The sequence below is a fragment of the Mesoplodon mirus genome (assembly GCF_964341445.2).
Source record: "Mesoplodon mirus genome assembly, chromosome: 14".
In the NCBI taxonomy this organism is placed as follows: Eukaryota; Metazoa; Chordata; class Mammalia; order Artiodactyla; family Ziphiidae; genus Mesoplodon; species Mesoplodon mirus.
This window is the reverse complement of record NC_138990.1, coordinates 83076654-83097632: the sequence shown is the minus strand read 5'-3', so window position 1 is coordinate 83097632 and position 20979 is coordinate 83076654. Positions and strand designations below refer to the sequence as shown.

Below are 20979 nucleotides of genomic sequence, written 5' to 3'. Positions count from 1 at the left end.
GGGGCTGGTAACGAGGAATTAGCCCAGCCTGCAGGCCAGGGAGTGGCTTGGTCTCCCTGAGCCTGGGGTGTCCTGCATCGTTTTCTCTTCTTCCTCCTCGCAGGCCCTAGAAACACTCCCCTGGACTGGGCTCTTACACATGCTCAGTTCCTTACACACTTCCAGCTCTTCTCCGACGGCTGCCTGTGACCTAGTGTGGACAGCTCCAGCTCTGGCCTCAGGCCTGCCCTGGCTCAGCTCTGCTGACTGTGCATCCTCGGGGGCTGGTGGAGGGACCGGAGAAGCCGGACTGACCTCTCTCCCGCGGCCTACATCAGCCCGTTACGCTTGGCGCTTGGGGTCCATTGTCCCCGCTGTGTCCCATGGCTGCTGGCACCTGGGGCATGGTCATCTGCTCGCGAATGGTAAAAGTCAGAGGAAACGCTGACTGGAACCCAGGTCTCCTGGCATTCGGGCTCTTTCCACGAACCACTTTTGGGAGACGGACTGAGGTGTTGTCCTGACACTCCGAAATGGAATGTATGCACAAGCATGAAAGAAATACATTTGGGCATTCAACAGAGTGTTAAGAGACGGGGTCTGGCAAACCCGCCGAGCCGTGTGCTTCCGTAGCATGAGCTTTTCCAAGGTGCGACTCTGGCAGGGCCACTGGCCTTTGCAGAAGGGAACTAAGGTGGTGGAATGGACTGACATCTCACCAAGGATGGGCACTTTTGGAAGATGTCTGTTTCACCTCGTTTATAGCATACCCTATTTTGTTTGGCAGTTTTTCAGTGTATAGAAAAGAAAATAAAGGAAGGTCTGGTCCCATCAGAAAAACAGGTTTGTTAAAAGGGGCGGCCGTTTTTGTGTGAGTTAGAAGCACAAAGCAGACGTAGGGGTGTTTCTTGCATCTCCACCTCAGGCAGCTGGCCATTTGGCTGAGAAAGAGATCACAGACTCCCTGGCCAGGGAGGCAGAACTTAAAGCGGTCCAGGAAGTGAGTGCCCAAGGCTACAAAGTCAAGGTTTAAGCCCAAATTCAAGGCTCAAGCTGCTCTGTGGGTTTCAGGCCCTCCTGTGTAAAAGGAAGGCACCAGCTTTAGGGAAAGGACTCTTAGGGCAACAGCTTTAGGGTTAATTTGTACTTTGTAGGTTATTTATTTTGTTTAATATTTAGTACTAATTGTATATTGTATTATGTTGTGTACAGAACACAACAAAGAAAGGGATACATATGTTGTTTTAATAGTGTAATTATATATCTAATTATCATATTAATTATTATTAAGATGTAAGTTAGGTTAAGGGGTCACAGTTGGGGCCATTCTCAGGTATGGCACCTCCAGTTAGAGCTGGTGCCCTGCAGTTGGGGACTGGCCTTTAGCAACGTGGGCCTGGGGACAGGCCCCCCTCCCTGGGGGCTGGTGGTCATAGAAGGAGAACCTCATGGATCTTCTTTTCTGCAAAGTAGACGAGGTGCCTTCCCCGGCTTTGCATCCCTGCCCCCCGCACTCGGCAAAAGTACTATGTCTGAAATCTTGGAGGACTCTCTTTCCCTCTGTCACCTCCGTGCTCTTTTCTCCTCTTCTTCCAATGTCTGAAATCTTGGAGGACTCTCTTTCCCTCTGTCACCTCCGTGCTCTTCTCTCCTCTTCTTCCACCTCTGCTTCCCCGGCCTCCTTCTCCCTGGCCTCTTTCTTTGTCCTTCTCAACCGCCTTCCTGCCTCTCCTCTTGTTGCCTTGAGCACTTATCCCATGTGAGGTGTTCGAGATGGAAAGGGGGAGAAACCAGCTATGAAATGCTGAATGAGTGGGACACGAATGAATGTGATGATGGCTCAGAGGCAGACGGTCTTTCCGAGCCCTGAGAGGGACTGGCAGAGCTTTCTAGAGGAGATAGGACTTGTGTTGAGTTACAGTGAGAGGACAGGAAAGGCCAGGATCATTTGGGCTGCGGCGTGATGTGAGTGGAGGTCCTGATGCTAGAATACATAAGGCCTGTTGGCTGAAACCATGTCTCAGAGGGCGGGCTGCTTTGTGCAGGACGCGAGGAGAGGCAGGCAGAGTCTGACTGGCTGTGTGGGGCCAGGCTGCTAGCGCCGCCGCGTAGCCCAGCCTTTCCCAAAGTGCCTTCCACAGGGCGCCAGTGATGCTGTATAAAAACAGAGCAGTCATTTTCAAGTTTGGGAAATGCTGCATGATATATCCTTCCCCTTTGGAGACCCCCAGTGTCATTGGCTCGTGAAAGCATCTTTGAGGTCTTGCAGGTAAAAAAAAAAAAAAAAAAACCTTTTTCACATTGTTAAGTGCAGCGTTTCCCAAACTTATTTGACACTTATGAGCAGCTGGGGAATAAGCGTCCAGAAAACACATCTGTGTGCAGGCAGGGGGAGCTAGTGAAGGTTTCAGAGGGGGTGTAGTTCGTTGCCGTCAAGGAATCAGAACTCCCTCACATCAGCGAGGGGGGTGAGGGGTGTATGCAGACGTGCCAAACACCTGCCACTGCGGTTGATCCCCCTCTGTTTTCCTGGGAGAAGACTGGCTGGCTGGTAGGTGAGCGGGGGAGAGTTCTCATTCCTTAGCACTGAAAGCATTAATGAAGGCTCAAAGCACACGCCAAGAAGATGTTCTCGCTGGCTGGAGAAGGGGTTGCATATACATATGCACGCACGTGTAAACTTGCTGACTGGCGACCCTGTTGGTCTCCTTGGTTTTTTTGTTTAGCCAAAGCCTGAGCATCCTCAAAGGAGAAGCTGAATTCATACCTCCTCTCTGCAGTCTTTTCAGACCAAGCCTGGCCTCTGGCTTACTCCCTCCACCCATGATCTCTCTCTTCTTCTTTTTACTGTCAGCTGTGAACAATCACTTCCTGACACACCACCTGGTTTCTTCCCCATCCCCTCGGTCCCCTATTCAGGAGTGCCTACCCCTTGCTGTGTCCAAGCGTGCATGGGACATTGGCTGATGATTGGCATCTATGGCAACGCATTCTGCTTTTTCAGTCTCCAAATGGCAGCAGGGTAAATGAATGTGCAAATGACTCATCTTCCCGCCAGCCCCCAAACGAGACAGAACAGAATCACTTCACTTGTATTTCTATTGAAGCGATTCTGGACTACAGCAAGGTCTCATTGTTCATCTCCACGTGATTCTAAAGGTCACCATGAACAGTCAAGAAGGTCACAGCTAGGCACGACAATGAATCAACAAAGCAAAACCAAAGGGTGACAAACAAATGGCACCCTGCTGGACTTTCATTCTGCTTTCTGGGCATTACTGAGAGGTCACTCCTGGGTGAAGGGAATTGGAATTCCCAGGGCAGAGTGTGCTGGGAAGGACACTACAGGAGGTGGAGGGGACTGGAGGGACTGTCGGGTCAAAAGAGGGATGAGGCATCCATCAGCCAGTCTCATCAGCTGTATCTCCATAATACTTTCAGAATCCATCCACTCCTGGCCATTTCCTCTCCATCCTTTTGCAGGTCACCACCACTGCCTCTCCCCCAGGGCTGTTGCAACCAGCTCCTCACTGGTCTCCCGGTTTCCACTCTGGAGCCCCTACAATCCATTCTCCCCCTCACATCAAGGGCAGTCTTGGTAGAATGTGAATTACATCACGTCCCTCCTCTGCTAACCCACCACTCCATGCAGCCTTCCTGTTACACACAGGGTAACATCCAATCCCTGGTTTACAAGCCCTGCCTGCCTTGGCCCCTGCCCTCCCGTCTCCCATGGCACTTGACTGGCGCTGGCCTCTAACGTCCTTCGACAAGCCACACTCTCTCCAGCCGTGCAGGCTTTGCACTGTTGTTCCTCCCCTGATCTTGACATGGCCAGTTCCTGCTTGTCATTCAGACCTCACCTTCAATGTCACCTCTCCAGTGCCCACCTCTCCAAAGAGAGGGCTTTTCTGACCACACAGGTAGGTATCTATTCTCTTTCTGTCCCACCACCCTACTTTAATTCTTGGTGTAGCACTTAACACTTGGGTGCTGTGAACCCTACAGTGCAGACTCCATGGAGGGACCGTGGCCTCATGGTTCACTGGGCCTTAGCCTGACAAATAAATGTGATGAATGAATAAATGCTAGCTTTCCCATGTATCAGCCTAAGCTCTTGAGTCCTCTGTGAAGCGAATTTACTCCTCTGTAAAATGGGAATGAGAACACTTACATCAAAGGGTTCTCAGAGGAAATGCATTCAAAATTATTACACATTATGAGGCTCCTGGGAGATGCTAGTTATTATTTCCCAAGTCAAGTCAGTTTCCTTTTTGGTAAAATGGGGATAATATTTGCTTTCTAGGAATCTGTCAAAGATAAAGTAAAGCAGATAATCCAATAAATGTACAAATATTTAGAACAAAGTTTTAAATGCAACAGGCCCTTTCTTCCGTGTGAAGATAGTGGAGGGAAGCTTAAAAACAAAACCTTTCATGTTGGTTTGGAGCATGCAAGACCTTTGGCTACGAACAAGAAGCCTGGGACAGGAACAGGCCCAGAAAGGCAAAAAGTCACAGCTGATCTAACAGAAACCCAGGAAGGGCAGACAGTGACCCATAACCCTGAAATTCTCCTTGTGTCTACAAAACAGAAACGGAAGAGTCAGGGCCTGTATGAAATCACGCTGTCCCTCTTCTCACAAGTGCCTTCCAGGCTGGTCCTCTAGGCCAGCACAGCTAACAGAAATGTCACACAAACCACATGGGTGAGCTTCAGCTTTCTATTAGCCACATTTGTAAAACGTAGAGAAACAGGTGAGATCAATTTTTTTTTTTTTTTTTTTTTTTCGGTACGCGGGCCTCTCACTGTTGTGGCCTCTCCCGTTGCGGAGCACAGGCTCCGGACGCGCAGGCTCAGTGGCCATGGCTCACGGGCCCAGCCGCTCCGCGGCATGTGGGATCTTCCTGGACCAGGGCACGAACCCGTGTCCCCTGCATCGGCAGGCGGACTCTCAACCACTGCACCACCAGGGAAGCCCGAGATCAATTTTAATAATATTATCTTATTGAACCCAATAGATCCAGAATGTTATCATTTCAACATGTGATCAAATAAAAATGACTAAAGAGTTATTTCACATTCTGTTTCTCATGCAACATCTTTGAAAATCCTTTCACACGTACAGGATGTGGCATTTCTGACTAGTTACATTTCAAGTGCTCAATAGCCATGTGTGGCTAGGGGCTTCCTTGTGGGATAGTGCAGCCCTAGACTTTACTTTTGAGGTGTTCAAGATCTTTTGCTACTTGTAGGGCTGAAACGGGAGGTCACAAATAATTTTGTAAAGCATGACTCCATTTGTAATCCCACTAAGTTGCCTACTGTTATTCCACAGCTGAAGAAAAGCCCTAGTTGACCCTTCCACTGGCCAGTGAAGAGCCTAAAATTAAATTTATTTTAAGACTTTAAATTATTGGGTTAGCCAAAAAGTTCGTTCGGGTTTTTCCCTAAGATGCTACAGAAAACCCGAACGAACTTTTTGGCCACCCCCATAAATTCCTGTCATGGAAATTCATTTCCTTCTGATCTCCATAGACTCTTTAAGACATGTAAAACTATTTGAAACTGTGCCTGTCTGTTTGTCTGTCTGTCTATCTACCTCTCCTCTGGAAGTGATAATTAGGAAGCTTACTCATTTAAAATCAAATCATGTCCCTTTCCTCTCACCCTGTGTTTCAGGGGAAGATTTATGAGAAGCTGTGTTCCTTCAGGGTGGGACAGTTTGGTCCATGGTTTGCAAAGCTAGAGAATTTCAATAATCAAACTGTTGCCTTTAAAAAATATCAAACTTGGAAATGGGTTAGAACTAAACACATCAGTGGAATGAGCTTAAGGGCGCAAGAAAATTATTATGGAGTAAAGTTACCCAAAAATCATTGTTCTCCTTTGACTCATAAATCAATTATAGAGTCTTGGACTTTTTGGACATAGATTGGTGAGTTTTACAAAGGACAGGCATCAAAGCCTGGCTGTGGAGGAACAGTTCCTGTGGGACAGGAACAGTCCCAGAAAGGCAAAAAGTCACAGCTGATCTAACAGAAAACCAGGAAGGACAGAAGTGACCCATAACTCTGAAATTCTCCTTGTGTCTACAAAATAGAAACGGTCGGAAGAGTCAGGGCCTGTATGAAATCACGCTGTCCCTCTTCTCACAAGTGCCTTCCAGGCTGGTCCTCTAGGCCAGCACAGCTAACAGAAATGTCACACAAACCACATGGGTGATCTTCAGCTGATCTGAGGATCCAAACAATCGTTTCAGCATTAGTGTTTACAGTAACTTGAGAGCCCAGCAACATTCCTGGGTGAAACTGGAGTTTTCACGCAGGCAGGTTAAGTCTTCTGGAAGCCTCCATCCATGTTGCTTATTAGTGGCCTGGTATGGGATGCAGTCATGTGGGTTGCTGGTGTGTGTGATGCTAATTACTTGTAAGGCCTAGTTTTTGCTAGGAGCATCTGTTTGGAATCATTAGCAAACACATTTTCAACTTTAGGCCACCAACAGAGGATCTAGTGCAGAACAAGCTAGTGTAGCTTAAGGGAGTGCAGTGGGGACCATGGGCTGTGGGGAGTTCTCCTTGCTTATTCCTGGTTTGGAGGGATGCTAACTGTTTACAAGCACATAAGGTGGCCTCAGTTCTGTGGTTACCTCAGCCATCTCTGGAGGACCACATGGCATTCCCTGGGCCTGTAGACACGGTGGGGCATCGAGGCCATGGCTGCATAAATTCTGGTAAGTTCGTTCCCAAAACCAATGGGAAAATACTCACTATCCTTTCCATTTCTCTCTGCCTCCATGCCTGAGAAACCCAACCCTGCTTGGTCAGAACTACTTCCCTTGCTAGAAAGAGAAAGAAGGGGAACACTGTCTTGTATAACAACAGGGATGATTCCACAGTGGACTTTCCCATGGGCCCACTTTTATTAATTATCCCACTAAGGGGCATGGATGTCTGTTATGATGTCCAATTTTCCAGACTCTGTGACATTTAAGAGTTTCCCATTACAAATCACCTTGAGTGAGCAGTAGAGAATATGGAAAAGCTTACACAAGATTTTCTCCCATTTAGAGCTTGTATTCAAGTTGGAGTTGCAGAGGCCTTGGCAAGTAGGTACGCCAGGGATTGCGGCCAGTGCCTGGGTGTCAGTGGCCAGGGCCACTCTGTTTAATGGGGTGACCCAATCCAGATGTTGGGGGGATGCAGGAATTCACAAAGGTGATGAAAGCTAGTGGAGTGGGTGCCCCCCAAACTAACTCTGCTGTCTCTGTGGATTCTGAACATAACTCTGCCCTCGATGGTCTTAGCCAAAAGAAAAAATGGAAAAACACTAAAACATTAAACAAGTATCACAAGAATGAACTTATAAAGTGAGACTAGTAAAGTCAGAGAGTTGTTTTTCTCTCAAACTTTCTATTTCAAACAATTTAAAGGAAAAGTCAAAGTTATTAATAAACGGTAATACCAAAAATTATGAATTGCAATTATAATGAAAGTTTGTTTGAATAACCCTTAAAGTTTGTCTGAAGATGCCCCTAAAAGACAGTGTGAACCCTCTCTCTTTATTAAAGGCAGGTTTTTTTTTTTTTTTTGAGACATCTTTGCCCACTACTGAAATGTGGTTGCCTATGAAGGGAACATGATAAAAGTTTACAAACAGCTGTGAACACCTGGGGGTTGCAGAAAAAGTCATAATCCCTAGCACAAGAAAATAAATTGAGCCATGTCCTCAGTGCTGTGAGGGAAAGTAAAAAGAAAAGAAAGGAGCCATAGTCCCTTTCCACAAATCATTTACGGCTTACTCAGGGAGTGAAACATCAGTACTGGCTTTACATTAAAATGGTGTGAAATTTTCTGGCAGTAGCTGTGAGCACAGGAGGAGGGAGGGGCCAGGCAATGAGCAAGAATCAGGGAAGAGCCTCGGAAGGCTGAGGGCTGGGTACCCGAAAGATGTGAGCAGACAAAAGGGTGGAGAAGGCAGAGTTTGGAGGTGGGGTATGACTGCTTTCCTCTCCCCCACTCCATTGTCAGCCTAGGCCTCCTCTCGCAGGTCCTCTCATCTGGGCCTTCACACATGCTGTTCCTTCCAACCAAAAGGCCTTTGCCTCACTTTGCCAGAAGAGCTCATCCTTTAGGTCTCAGCCCAATGGTCTCTTCTTTTCAAAGTCTTCCCTGGTCCCCTAGTCTGGGTTAAATCTCCTTGCTCTATGTTCTCATGGAACCTCAAATGCTCCCCATACTTCCATACCACTTATTACATTAAGTTCTAGTTTAGTGCTTTTCTGAGTACTCTGATGTACACCCCACAAAGGCAAGGGCTTTGCTTCGTTCATGCTAAATCCCTGCTGCCTAGCGTGGTACCTGCGGTAGGGTAGGAGCTCAAGACCTATTTGTCGAATGCATGGGTGTACTCTGTCTTAGACACAGTGTTGGTGGTAAAGGGGGAGGTAGGCAGAGGTGGAATCAGGGAGAGAAAATATGAGGTAACTTGGGAACACAGCACACTGCTTGGGAGGGCAGGTCACTGTGGGAGGGCAATTGGCAGGTATGTCATCTTGGGCAGGGTATAAAAATGGAACAGTGTTGGGAGGTGGGAGAAGGTAGGAGGACAAGAAAGAAGGAGATTGGGTGGCAGGGACCAGCTCTACCTTCCAAAATTCGGCCTGGTTTACCTTTTCTTTAAGAGATCAAGCCCAGTCGTGACCCCCCACCCTCTTCTCCTGGCCTGGGGTGAGGACTCAAGGAGAGCCAGGCAGTGTAGGGCTGGTGGGTTCTGGTCTTGCCACTTTCACTAATTCCCTTTGTGACCTTGAATGGAGCAAGGGTCTTCTTATGAGAGCATTAATCTTCCTAATATGAAAATAGGACATAAGTAAGGTAGTGATGGGGAGCAACTGAGAAAATGTACTTGGGAGTGTTTAGAGGTCTCTCCATCACCTTTCTGGACCTCTGTTTCCTTACCTTGAATGTGAAAGGACTGGGATCATGAGGAATCCCCAATCCGTTCCTGAGACTGGGAGTCAGGTTGAGGTGGGGTGGTCATGGGGATGACGGGAGAAGACGGGCATGCGTGTGGATGTCTACAGCAGGCTGGCTCTTCTCCACACTGTGAGTTCTGGAAGGCGATCTCCTAAGTCAGATTCTGCCATCTAAGACTCAACCCAACAATTTCGGGCCAGAACAGAACTCTCCACCAGCCTGGGTTAGAATTAATCTCAATTGAGGTTTATTGCAGAGCTGTAGATCCCCTAGAGATGATCTTTTCCAATGCCCTCAGCTGGAGGAGCAGGCCCATGGCAGCCAAGTGGCTAGACATAAACATCACATTGGAACAAAGTAGAAAACTTCCTACAATGTTACACACTTGGGTGAAATTTTGACCCTAGAATCAAGCCCGACCTCCCTCAATCCTGACTCTGTTTGGAAGGAAAAAAATGAGATCAGAGAATTTCAAGAGGGGTGTCTTTATTACCCAGCCCTGCCTTGTTCTGCCCCTAGTATTTAATTCTCCTCTGTTTGCTCTTTGCAACTTGATACCAGATCTTGACTTTCTGTTGCTGCAGCTGTTTGGGAGATGAGGCAATTTAAAGGTGAAAGTCATCAGCGAAGCTATAAAATGGTGATGATGATGAGTATGGAAGTGTGTATGGGTGTGGAAAAAGAGGGTTAGATTATGGGGGATTGGAAGAGGAGGGAGAGACTTCAACCACATCAGTTGCCTTCACATCTATTTATTTAAAGAGACCTCTTGCTGGGAGCAGGAAGTGGTGCAAAAAAAAAAAAAAAACAACTCAAGATGGTATATTTTACAGCATCAACTTTGGGTTTAACTTCTCTGAAAAAAGTTAACTTTGCAGGTTTTGGGTACAGTTTGGTTTCTGCTGTGGACAGAGGATGTCTTGAACGTTTTCTGTTGTAAATTCAGGCAAGCCAAGAATTCTAAGTCCTCATGTTCCTCTCCAATGAGACAGTGAAGGAGAGACTTCCAAGGGTGAGAACTGAATAAATTCTACTGAGAATTCAAACATCCAGGGGAGGGGCTCTGACAAAACAAATCACACCCTCTCGCATTTCCTACGATTTGCTTTTTTTTCCTTTATCTTAAATGATCTACTCGTACAAAAGTTTATGAAAGGTCAGAAGTCAGTGGCTAGCAAATGGGACTTTCTCTCCAGATCTGTTGGGGACTTACAGCCTGGTGTCAGGCACCAATAGACATTTTGAAGATCCCTGTTTACTCAAAGTATAAACCAATATATTCTATGCAAACTTTATTTTTCCCTATGTTTAGATAGAAATGTTTACTTTTCCAGTGGTTCTGTGAATTGAATTAAAGAACAGAGTGACTAAGAAAAGACTCAATATAAAGCTTATTATCTATTGTGCAAGAAGGAACTGACCTTCACATAAAGATTTTAATACAATAACTTGATTCTTTTGGTCGTTGCTGATTTAAATATGAGAGATGAATTCTGAGAAGAAGTTTTCCACACATGTTGAGATCTAACTAAACTTCTCTGAAATCAATTGCAGTTTTCAGGAGAAAGAAGGGAAGAAAATGAACTCCCATCTATTTGAATTATTTTCACTTGTCATTTTATTTCATCCTGACAACACCTACAAAAGTAGGGATTACTGGATCACTGACGCATGAGGAAACTGAAGCTCAGTGAGGCTGATTAGTAGTGTAATGGAGGTTACCAGGCAGTGCTGGGAATTTAACTTGGGTCTCTCAAGGTGAAAACGATCCTCTCTTTCTCCATGTTATGCTGCAACCAGTTTCAGAGAGTGCCACCTTCATCTATGTCTTTTTATTCCTGATGTCACCATTTACATTCAAGCCTCCTGATCCATGCTTGGACCGTTACCATAGCCCATTAACGATTTACCAACACATTACATTCATAGAGTTCTTGAGCTTGGTAGAACAATGTTAACCTGACTGTTCTGCAAGACAAAGATGCCTATGGCCAATTTTCCTATATACATTAAAAACAATTAAAAACTCTATTAATATCTAGTCGAACCAGAGCTTTGCAAAACTTCTGAGAAAATCTGTGTGCAATTAAATGTCTTAAAATACAATATAATTTGGCACTCTAGGGGCTTCCCTGGTGGCGCAGTGGTTAAGAATCGGTCTGCCAACGCAGGGGACACGGGTCCGATCCCTGGTCCGGGAAGATCCCACATGCTGTGGAGCAACTAAGCCCGTGCGCCACAACTATTGAGCCTGTGCTCTAGAGACCGTGAGCCACAACTACTGAACCTGCATGCCACAACTCCTGAAGCCCGGGCGCCTGAGCCCGTGCTCCACAACAAGAGAAGCCACCTCAACGAGAAGCCCGCGCACTGCAAAGAAGAGTAGCCCCCACTCGCCACAACTAGAGAAAGCCCACGCACAGCAAAAAAGACCCAATGCAGCTGAAAATAAATAAATTTTAAAAAATACCTTTAATTTGGCACTTTAATATTTATCGCAGATGAAGATTAGCTCAAAATGGCTATAGTCTAAATTTTTTAGTCTGATCATCAGGGTGGTAAAATCTCATCTCCTTGTTCCCCCTCCAGCCTTATGAGGTACACTCATCCCTTGCACTCCATCCTGAGATGTTTCCTTTCACTCCGCAGGTTGGCCTTTATGGGCTGCAAGCTGGTCCTGGAAACCTGCTACCTTGATGTTTCTACATCCTGTCTGTTGACTAAGTCCCGACTTCCCTCCAAAGCCCAATTCAAGTCCTACCAGTCCTGGAGAAGGTATCCCATCCTCTCAGGCTGCCAGGGATTGCCCTTCCTCTGTGGCTCTCATTCCCTTCAGCTCTCTCTCGGTCTACCCCGGGAACTACCTTGACCGCCATCTCTTCTATCTCCTCAACCAGCCATCTGTTCTTTGAGGTCTCGTGCTTGTCTGCCTTTTCCATGGAGCCCTTCCCAGCATGTCAGCAGTATTTGCTAATAAGGAGCATACTTAATTCGTTGAGTAAACATCTCCTGCTCTTGGGTTTGCTCTGCTCATTTTATTTTCACTGATCAGTGCTGTCAGAACAGAGGAGTTTACTAGAGATGCTGTGAAGAAAATTCAGAGGAAAACTGACATGAGGAGTCTCAAAGGCAAAAGGTTTTTCTGTGAAAGGGAAATAACTGATAAGAGCTGCAGGATCAGGTGAACTTTCCACAGAATGTCAACCAACCGACTGTGTGTATTCTGGATGCTGGGACTTGCCCAAGTCATCAATTTTCACCACGTTGTTGGGGGGTGTCTTAGAATGTGCTGATATTTATGCAGTTGGATCTGTTGTTTCACCAACAAGCAGTTCAAATGGGGATGTTCATGTCTTTACACAGACACCCATGTGCTTTAAAATTGCCAGTATTCAAGAAAGAATGTCTTAGCACAGATAAAACAGTGGCTTTAATGATTTTAATTGCCTAGTAATTTGAAAATTTGTTTCCCCCTTATGCTTATAGGGATAACATTCAATGAAAGAATTAGACACTAAGTTATACACATGTATGATTACAACTGAATAAAGAATAATAATACAGGTTAAAAACTCTATTAACTATGTAAATGATTTTTTAGTGAGTACAAGAAATGCTGGAAAGGATGTTATGAGGAATGGCAAAATTGGGGCAACCCCCTGGATGGGGCAATATTTTCAGAGGTATCTAAAGCAATCCTTGGGAGGAAATGAATTGCTTTCTATTTTCAAATGATGGGGGTCATCACTAGCTCACATGGTGCCTTTGTGTGAATCAGGAAAAGGCACCCCTTTCTGAGGTAGGATGCATGCCTGTCCCAGGGAGGTTGACCTGCCCAGTGGTGTTCAGGGTGGACCTCTGTCACAGGGCATGGCCTGCACATCTAGGTGCCTGTGTGCCCAGCAAACAATTCTTTGGAAAATGGAAGTGATCTTAAAGAACAGAGTGACCTGAAGAGTAATCCCGCTAGTACTTGGTAGAGCAAGGGACTAACTCCAGAATTGTTGATTTAACTTAATCCTGATCAAGAATATTTATTGATGGCTTCGTCTATGAAACATAGGGCTATGCCACAGTATTTTTTTTTTTTTTTTTTTGTGGTACGCGGGCCTCTCACTGTTGTGGTCTCTCCCGTTGTGGAGCACAGGCTCCGGATGCGCAGGCTCAGCGGCCATGGCTCACGGGCCCAGCCACTCCGCGGCATGTGGGATCTTCCCAGACCGGGGCACAAACCCATGTCCCCTGCATCGGCAGGCAGACTCTCAACCACTGCGCCACCAGGGAAGCCCCATGCCACAGTATTTATATGTGACAAGGATCCCACTCTTAAGTAGCCAGTTATAACCTGGTATAAAACTAGTTTATTGGTACTTGTTAGATATTATGGTATTAACTTATTGGAGAAGTGGGAGACCTCCATTAGCAAAACAAAACAAAATTTCCCAAAGCAGTTACCACTGCTCTTTAGGTGTCATGGGTAGAGAAGATCATTATTTCCATTCTGCCACCAAGGAATATAACATACAGCAATATAGACAAGGGACCAACAGTGGGTTCTCTTGGGGGTGGAGTTTTGAAGTGAATTGCTTGTAACATTGCATCCCAAATTACCATGTTTCTTGCATGAAGTGGAGACACCCACCCTGGAACTGAAGAAAGTGCTGATGTGCGGGAGGGATGGGATTCCAAAGGTGGGGCTGGTTTCCTCTCCTCACTTTACCTTCACCTGTCCCACTCGGCTAGCCTATCACAGGGAAGACAGAGGCCATCGATTGTGTGCCTCAGCTTCCTGCCCTCTCACCCATACCTGAGAGCCCATCTTGGGTTCTGCCCCCCAGATCACTAAGGAAGAGTGTCATTTCCTAGGCTGTAGGTCATCTAAGTCCTCCTAGGGGCTCCTGCCCTCCATCAGTGAGCTCTTCAGCCTCTTCCCCTCCTGGGCTTCTGTCATGAGCACTTAATCATTCTCAAGCCCTTCATCCTAACCAAACAAAGAGCTTCTTTCAACTCCAGCTCTCCTCCAGCTACTGCTTTGGCTCTCCCTTCCCATTTTCCACTAAGCTTCACTCCTGCCCCTATCATTGCACTGAACCTAGGTCACCAAGGCTACAAGGACCTTGTTACTGCTAATCTAATGAGAGGACTTGTCGGCTTGCATCTAAATTTCCCATACTTGACCCCGTTGACCCCACCCTCCTCCGTGATGTACCATCTTCCCTTGGCTTCCATGACCCCAGACTCTCCTGTCACACCTGCTCTTTCTCTGGCTGGTCCTTCTTAGTTTCCTTTTTCTTTTCCTTTTTCTTTCCCCACCTCGACTCAAAGGATGTGACCCTGGGGGTTCAGCACTTAACCTATTTCCCTTCTCTCTCTCCATACTCTCCCTGGGCTCTGCATCTATTCACACTGGTCTCAACCGCCATGCTGATGATGTCCAAATCCTTGCCTCCAGCTCAGAACTCTCACCAGAGCAAAACTGCCTCCTGCACAGATTGGGCAATACAAGTGGGCATCTAGGTACTGCAGGTGCCCACGCTGCGTGTATATGACTCCGAGAGTGAGCAGCTCTTGAAAGTTTGTGCTCTAGGTGATCCATGGTACCTCAAACTTGATAAGTTAAAAAGCTAAGTCCTCATCTTCCCGCCCAAAGCTCTTCCTGTGCCCCCATCCTGGTGAACGACGTCACAGCCGGCTCAGATCAAAACCTGGAGGTCCTCCTTGACAGACCCTCTCTCATCCTCCACAACAGCCAGTTACCAAATCCAGTCATTCTGTTTCCACAACCTCTCCTGAATCCAGACTCTTTCCTCCTCCTGCCACTGCCTCCGGTCAGGATGCCACCCTCTCCACGCTGCAGCCAGCATGACTTTTCTAAAACACAATCTGACCACAACTCTGCCTAAAACACTTGGCGGTGATTCTCCACTGTCCCCAGAGTGGGCTCCATGACCAGCAGCCATGCTGTCCCCTCTCCCTGCTCCTCTGCTGGCTGCCTCGCACTGTCCTCCACCAAGCCCCGCTCCTCATGTCCCCCGAAGGAGCCACAGGCCACCTCCAGATCCTTGCTCAAGCTTCCCTCTCACAGAAGAGCCTCCCTCCACTACTCTCCTCTGGTCTCAGCCTAAATGCCACTTCTAGAAGTCAGTTTTGACACCAAGGCTGGTAAAATGCCCTTCCTGGGCATACTCCCCCCACCTCTCACATTCACCACAGAGCCTTTCACACAGGATGGTGTTTGGGGCCTTAACAGTTTGTCCCTGCTCCTCAAGGGAAGGGACACAGCTTACTAATGGATGAGCAGCCAGCACAGACTCAGGGCTCATGTCATAGAAGGTGTTCAGCCAGTATCTGCTGAACGCATGAAGGATTTAAGGAATTCTGAGTGTGGACTTCAATCTGATCCCCTGGGCCCCTTCCCAACTGTGTGTCCTTGGGAGAGTTAACAACCTCCCCTGAGTCTCAGTTTCTGCTCTGTAAAATGGATTTGGTCTTGTGAATGGATTTGTGCTTCTATAACCATCTGCAATCAGTACGATGCTTGATGCTCTCATCTCTTTCAACTCATATGCTGAACTCCAGGAAGCCAGAATGAAGTTCTACTCTAGTTGGCATCCCTGGTGTCCAGCCCAGAGATGGGTTCTTAGCGGGGGCACAATAGATGAACTTTGATGAAAGGATGTTTGAGGGAAGGCAGCCAAGGCAAAGAAGGAAGAGGTAGTGCAGGGAATGTGGAGAAGGGAGAAAGGAGAGGGAAACAGAGTGTAGACACTTTCTCTGAGTCTGCTTATGTTTCAGGAGGCTCATCTGCTTTCGAAGGACTGGGCTGAGGATGCTCTCTCCCCTTGGAGATAACCTGCCTGGATCATTCTCGCCTCTGCAACAGTAGGGAGCCACAGGGACCCATGTGACCGGCTCAGCTCCCTTATTGGAAACAGCTGTGCAGATGGCAGCCCTGGGGCTGGAGCTCCGGTAGAGGATTTCACAACCTCCAGGGCTGTGCTTCAGATGAGTTTCAAACATTGTTTATGTACGTCTATGTGTGCGTTTCCTGGGTCTCTTCTGATTGCAATGAGGCCCAGCCTTGCAAAAAAAGCTCAGAGTGTGCCTTAGTATTTTGTTCTTGCTGATAGTAATGGAATGTACCAGCCTCCCAATGCCAGATCTGGGAGAAACCAAGGAGCTGAAAACAAAGAAGACATCCAACCCCAGTGGCTCCTCCCAGAGCACATGAAGGGGGTGGGGCATTAAAGCTAGGGAGGGTTTAGGCGGGTTGATATTTTGACTGAATTCCATCCAGAAAAGACATACGAGGCAGAGTTATATTTTCTCTTTTCCATCCTCTTTACCCAAGCAGTAACAATATTGTAGCGGGCAGGATCTATGTTTACCATCTTCCAGAGAAGAAAGGGACTGCTGTGAGCACATAAAGATTGTAATCATCCATTTCCCTTATGCCTATGAGACACAGGCATAGAGTTTTTGAAGGGATGTGGAGAGTTGCCTTCAAATTGTTCCAGGAAGGAAAGAAAAGATGCTGCCTGGGATGAGAAACTGGACCAGATCACTGATTCTCAACTCCAGTTGCACATTAGAATGACCTGGGGAGCTTTTAAAATCCCAGTATCCAGACTTCATCGTAGACAAATTAAACAGAACCTTTGGGGTGGGATCCTGGCATCAGGGCTTTAAAGTGCCCCAGGTAATCACAACACGCAGGTTGAAAATCACTGGATTCTGTGAACTCTGATCTCTGAAGCTCCCTTACATTTCTGGGTTTGAAATTAGTAATCTAGGAACAAAACTGTCTGCAGCTGGCAAGATTTCCCTACAATTGGTTGGGACTTAATATTTAGGCTTCAGCTAGAGTTGTCACCAATTATGTCAATAGGCGTTCTGTGGAGAAACATAGGAAGGTAGTGGTCGGTGGTCAAATAAGCACAGAAAGGTTGACTTCAAATCCCAAGCAGTCAAGGTTAGAGGGATTTTGATGGACATCTCGTTCCATTTATCTCACTGGTTTCCCCAGACCAGCAGCATCAGCATCACCTGGGAGCTTGTTAGAAATGCTAGTTCCCAGGCCCCACCCCAGACCTGCTAAGTCAGAAACTGTGAGAGTGGGATCCAGCTACCTGGGTTTTAACAAAACTTCTGGGTGATTCTGTGCTCAAGTTTGAGAACCAGTGATCTGCTGCAGGAATCCTCTACTATATCCTGGCCCAGTGGTTTAACTGATTTTATCCCTGGTTGGTAACATGGAGCAAGCCCAGTAATCCCTGGGGAAGCCTATTTGTTATTGAAATTTGTCCTTCAATTCTTTAGATGAAATATGCTTCACTGTAACGTCTACGTGTGGCTCTAGTTCTGTCTTCTGGGATGACCCAGAGTAAATCCAAGTCATGTGTTGTACTTCAAAGACTTTAAGATAATGTTCCAGGGCTTCTGGTTTAATATATGTCTGATAGCTCCTGAGGGCACTTCTCCCAAATTTACAATAAAATACACAGGAAGATACAGAAAAGGTGCCAACTCACATTACCACCCAAAAATAAGACTGAGGGAATAGAAGTAGTAGAAAATTTTTGTGAAAATTTATGTCATCTTGGAGTAGAGAAGACTGTTCTAAGTTTGACACCAAAGGCATTAATTATAGATTCATAGATTTAACTATAAAATTATAGATAACTTCAATATATTTTTAAAAACTTAAAAAGTATATGACAAGCTAGAAAAACTTTGCATATGTATATTATATATATATATATAATGTTAGACTTTAAGTTTCATGATGTGAGCATCATATACTTAATGTATAGCACAGGGTCCGACATAAACTGAGTCCTCAAAGCATTTGACTAATGAACGAATGAAGATGAGTTAAGCAAATGGCCATATAAAAATCAATGCTAGGGATTTCCCTGGTGGTGCAGCGGTTAAGAATCTGCCTTCCAATGCAGGGGACGCGGATTCAATCCCTGGCCAGGGAACTAGATCCCACATGCATGCTGCAACTAAGAGTTAGCATGCCACAACTAAGACCCGGAGCAACCAAAAAAAAAAAAAAAATCAATGCTAAAATATACAGTAGAAAAATGGGCTGAGGGCATATACAGGCAATTGACAAAAGGGAAAATAAATATTTGAAAAAGATGTTTCACTTCAATAACAGAAAATGCAAATTAAATTAGCACCTATCAAATAGCTAACTTTAGTAATGTTAATGGGAGATGGGTTTTTCATTGATGCTGACTCTAGGGTTAATTCACACAGTGTTTCAGGCAATAGTGAATAATGAGGCCAATCTGGCCTCGTTATCAAAGCTCTAAAATTTCTCATGTTGTTCGATCCAGCAGATAGCTGCCTTCCTAATCCTAAGGAAACATTCATGAGTGTGCACAATGATTTGGCAACAAGCATACCGATTACAGCTTCATTTATAAAAATAAACACTTGGAAATAAATATCCAAAAAGAGAAGATAGGCCGAAATATTATGTCACAGATTGACAAAGGAATATGACACAACCATTAAAATAATATTATATAACGATATGAATGGCATAGAAAGATTATTCCTCAAACATGGTTAAGTGATTAAAAATAGTTTATAAAAGGGGTGCATAATGTGATGACCAAGAAATGACCAAGTGAAAAAGCTCTCAGGGTCCTTTAAATCTCCTTCCTCAGACTGAACATTCCTAATTCCTTCCGCCATTTCTCCTTGAATGGTGAGCAAACTTTCTAAAGTCAGAGTGGCCCTGGTGTGTAGGAAGCCTTGGGGAGCATCCTGGAAAATGCTCATGGGATACAGGTTCTAAATTCCAGACTTTCTTGGTAAGTCTCTGTGAATATGCCCTGCTTTGGCAACGCCCCCTTTAAAGCCCGGTCTGGACAGCAACTTTTTGTGTTTACAGGGATACTACAGGGACAATGAACAATCTTACCAAGGTGACAGTTCACTAGGTAGAGATGATGGGAAAGACATTCCAAGCAGAGAAACTAGAATATGCAAAGGCACAGAGACACAAAAGATTCTGGCATGTTCAGGGAATGGTGAGCAGTTCTAGTTGTCTGGAAACCTATTTGGAGTGATGGGGGAACCTGGAGGTAGTAGCAGATGAAATGATAAGGGAAGCCTTTCTAAATCAAGCTAAGGATTTGGGTCTTCTTCCTAGTCTTTGCCAGTCTGAAGACTTGGGATGTTACACTGAGATCCGTGTTTTAGAAAGAGCACAACTGTGGCTATATACTGGAAGCCGTGGGATGGTTTAAGCAAAGGATACCATATGCCTAGTGAACTCTTTAAATTTTAGGATCGGATGTGTTGCTGGTTTGCTTTTTAAGTGGTTTATTCTGGTACTTTATTTATTATTATTTTTTTTTGCGGTACGCGGGCCTCTCACTGTTGTGGCCTCTCCCGTTGTGGAGCACAGGTTCTGGTCGTGCAGGGTCAGCGGCCATGGCTCAAGGGCCCAGCCGCTCCATGGCATGTGGGATCTTCCCGGACCAGGGCACGAACCTGTGTCCCCTGCATCGGCAGGCGAACTCTCAACCACTGCACCACCAGGGGAGCCCTGGTACTTTCTTTTTTATGATTGCTCAGGATCTCTTTGTGGGCTCCAACAAACAATAGGACTGTGAGCCCACCCCAGGCAGAAAGAGGAAGATGGATGGTGGTGGACAGAAAGCATTCATGTCTCCTGCCGTCATCCCATTCATGTTTTCCCTGACCCTGGGCTTGGACAACTCCCAGGAGGTGGGCACCAATCCCAGGGAAGGATGTGGCTCTGGGCTCAGGCCTCCTGGAGCCCTCTGCTCTGCGGTGGAGGCTGGAAGCTCTCAGCTTTTCCAGCAGCCTCAGAGGCTCTACTGGTGAGCCCGTGTCTGCCTCTGTAGGGCTGGGGCAGGTTCACTGGGGGAAGGATGGAGCAGACAGGAACTGAGAAGGAAGAATTTCCAGGTTCCTGCGAGGTCAACACATGTTTGAAACAAATCAGAATGAGAATGTAATTAGGTGATGTTTGGTTTTGTTTTTGTTATTTTAAAGGAAAAATTCAGAACCTGTGACTCGTGTTCACGAGCTCATGCCTGGATGCAGTCATTTTGAGTTTATGGAAAATGTGGTCAGCCCCATAAATCAGTGCTGAAGAGTTCTTACAGAGTCATCCCCGTGCAAGGAAATCAGGCCTGTAGCGAGTCTCCTAAGATTATGCAAAACAATACAGAGTAAGCATGTAATAATAAGCTACAGTATAGTCTTCTCTACTCCTGGAATTCTTTCCTGAGTTGCCACGAGGAAGCTGTGAATTTCTGTTCCTACCTAATCTGTGACCTTTCTTGTGTAACTCCATGTGTACGTCTAGATGTCTGTGGCCGCCACCATGACCACAAGGACACAGTTCTCTGCAACTATTCTCGCATGTGTCTTAAACATTTTAGCAGGATTTCTATACAGAAAGCCCATTTAAAAGTAGGCTGAACAACCGTAACTTGCAACACTGCTGAGAATACAGTCAAATGTATCCTAACTCTCAGCCCATCTGTCCTTCACACCTATTATCTGGTGTGACTGGAAAATGAAAATTCAAGGAGGAATTGTATTTCTCAAAAGCACACAAAACATCTTCAAATGTGAAATACAAACTTTCGTTCAGAATTAGTAAATAATAGATTCAATCTAGGTGTGATTCACTAGAAGAAATTCCATCCATTTTCATTTCATTGTTGTTGGATTTATCCCATCAGCCTTTTGCCCTCAAACAGTTTTGGTTCTTCTGTCTTATCTACCATAATATTTCTCTCTATCCTTCCTCTTTCCTACACTCCCTTCTCTACTTGACCGAGTTTATTTTTTATTTTTATTATTTTTTTTTTTCTTTTTGCGGTATGCGGGCCTCTCACTGTTGTGGCCTCTCCCGTTGCGGAGCACAGGCTCCGGACGCGCAGGCCCAGCGGCCATGGCTCACGGGCCCAGCCGCTCCGCGGCATATGGGATCCTCCCAGACCGGGGCACGAACCCGTATCCC

General features: G+C 46.0%; 1 protein-coding gene across 4 annotated transcripts in view; it reads right to left on the bottom strand.

Moving 5' to 3' along the window:
• The window catches only part of ANTXR1 (ANTXR cell adhesion molecule 1), a 296666-nt gene that overhangs the window by 75791 nt on the left and 199896 nt on the right, over positions 1–20979 (bottom strand). Inside the window, exon 18 of one of the 4 annotated variants that reach the window (XM_082643354.1) lies at positions 1643–2133. The exons of 2 other annotated variants lie outside the window; for them this stretch is intronic. In XM_082643354.1, the coding sequence (XP_082499480.1) occupies positions 1924–2133 (210 nt within the window). In that variant the 3' untranslated portion in view covers positions 1643–1923. Of the gene's footprint in view, positions 1–1642; positions 2134–18520; positions 19918–20979 lie in introns of those variants that run through there. One more of the 4 variants, XM_082643355.1, reaches the window with a different exon arrangement.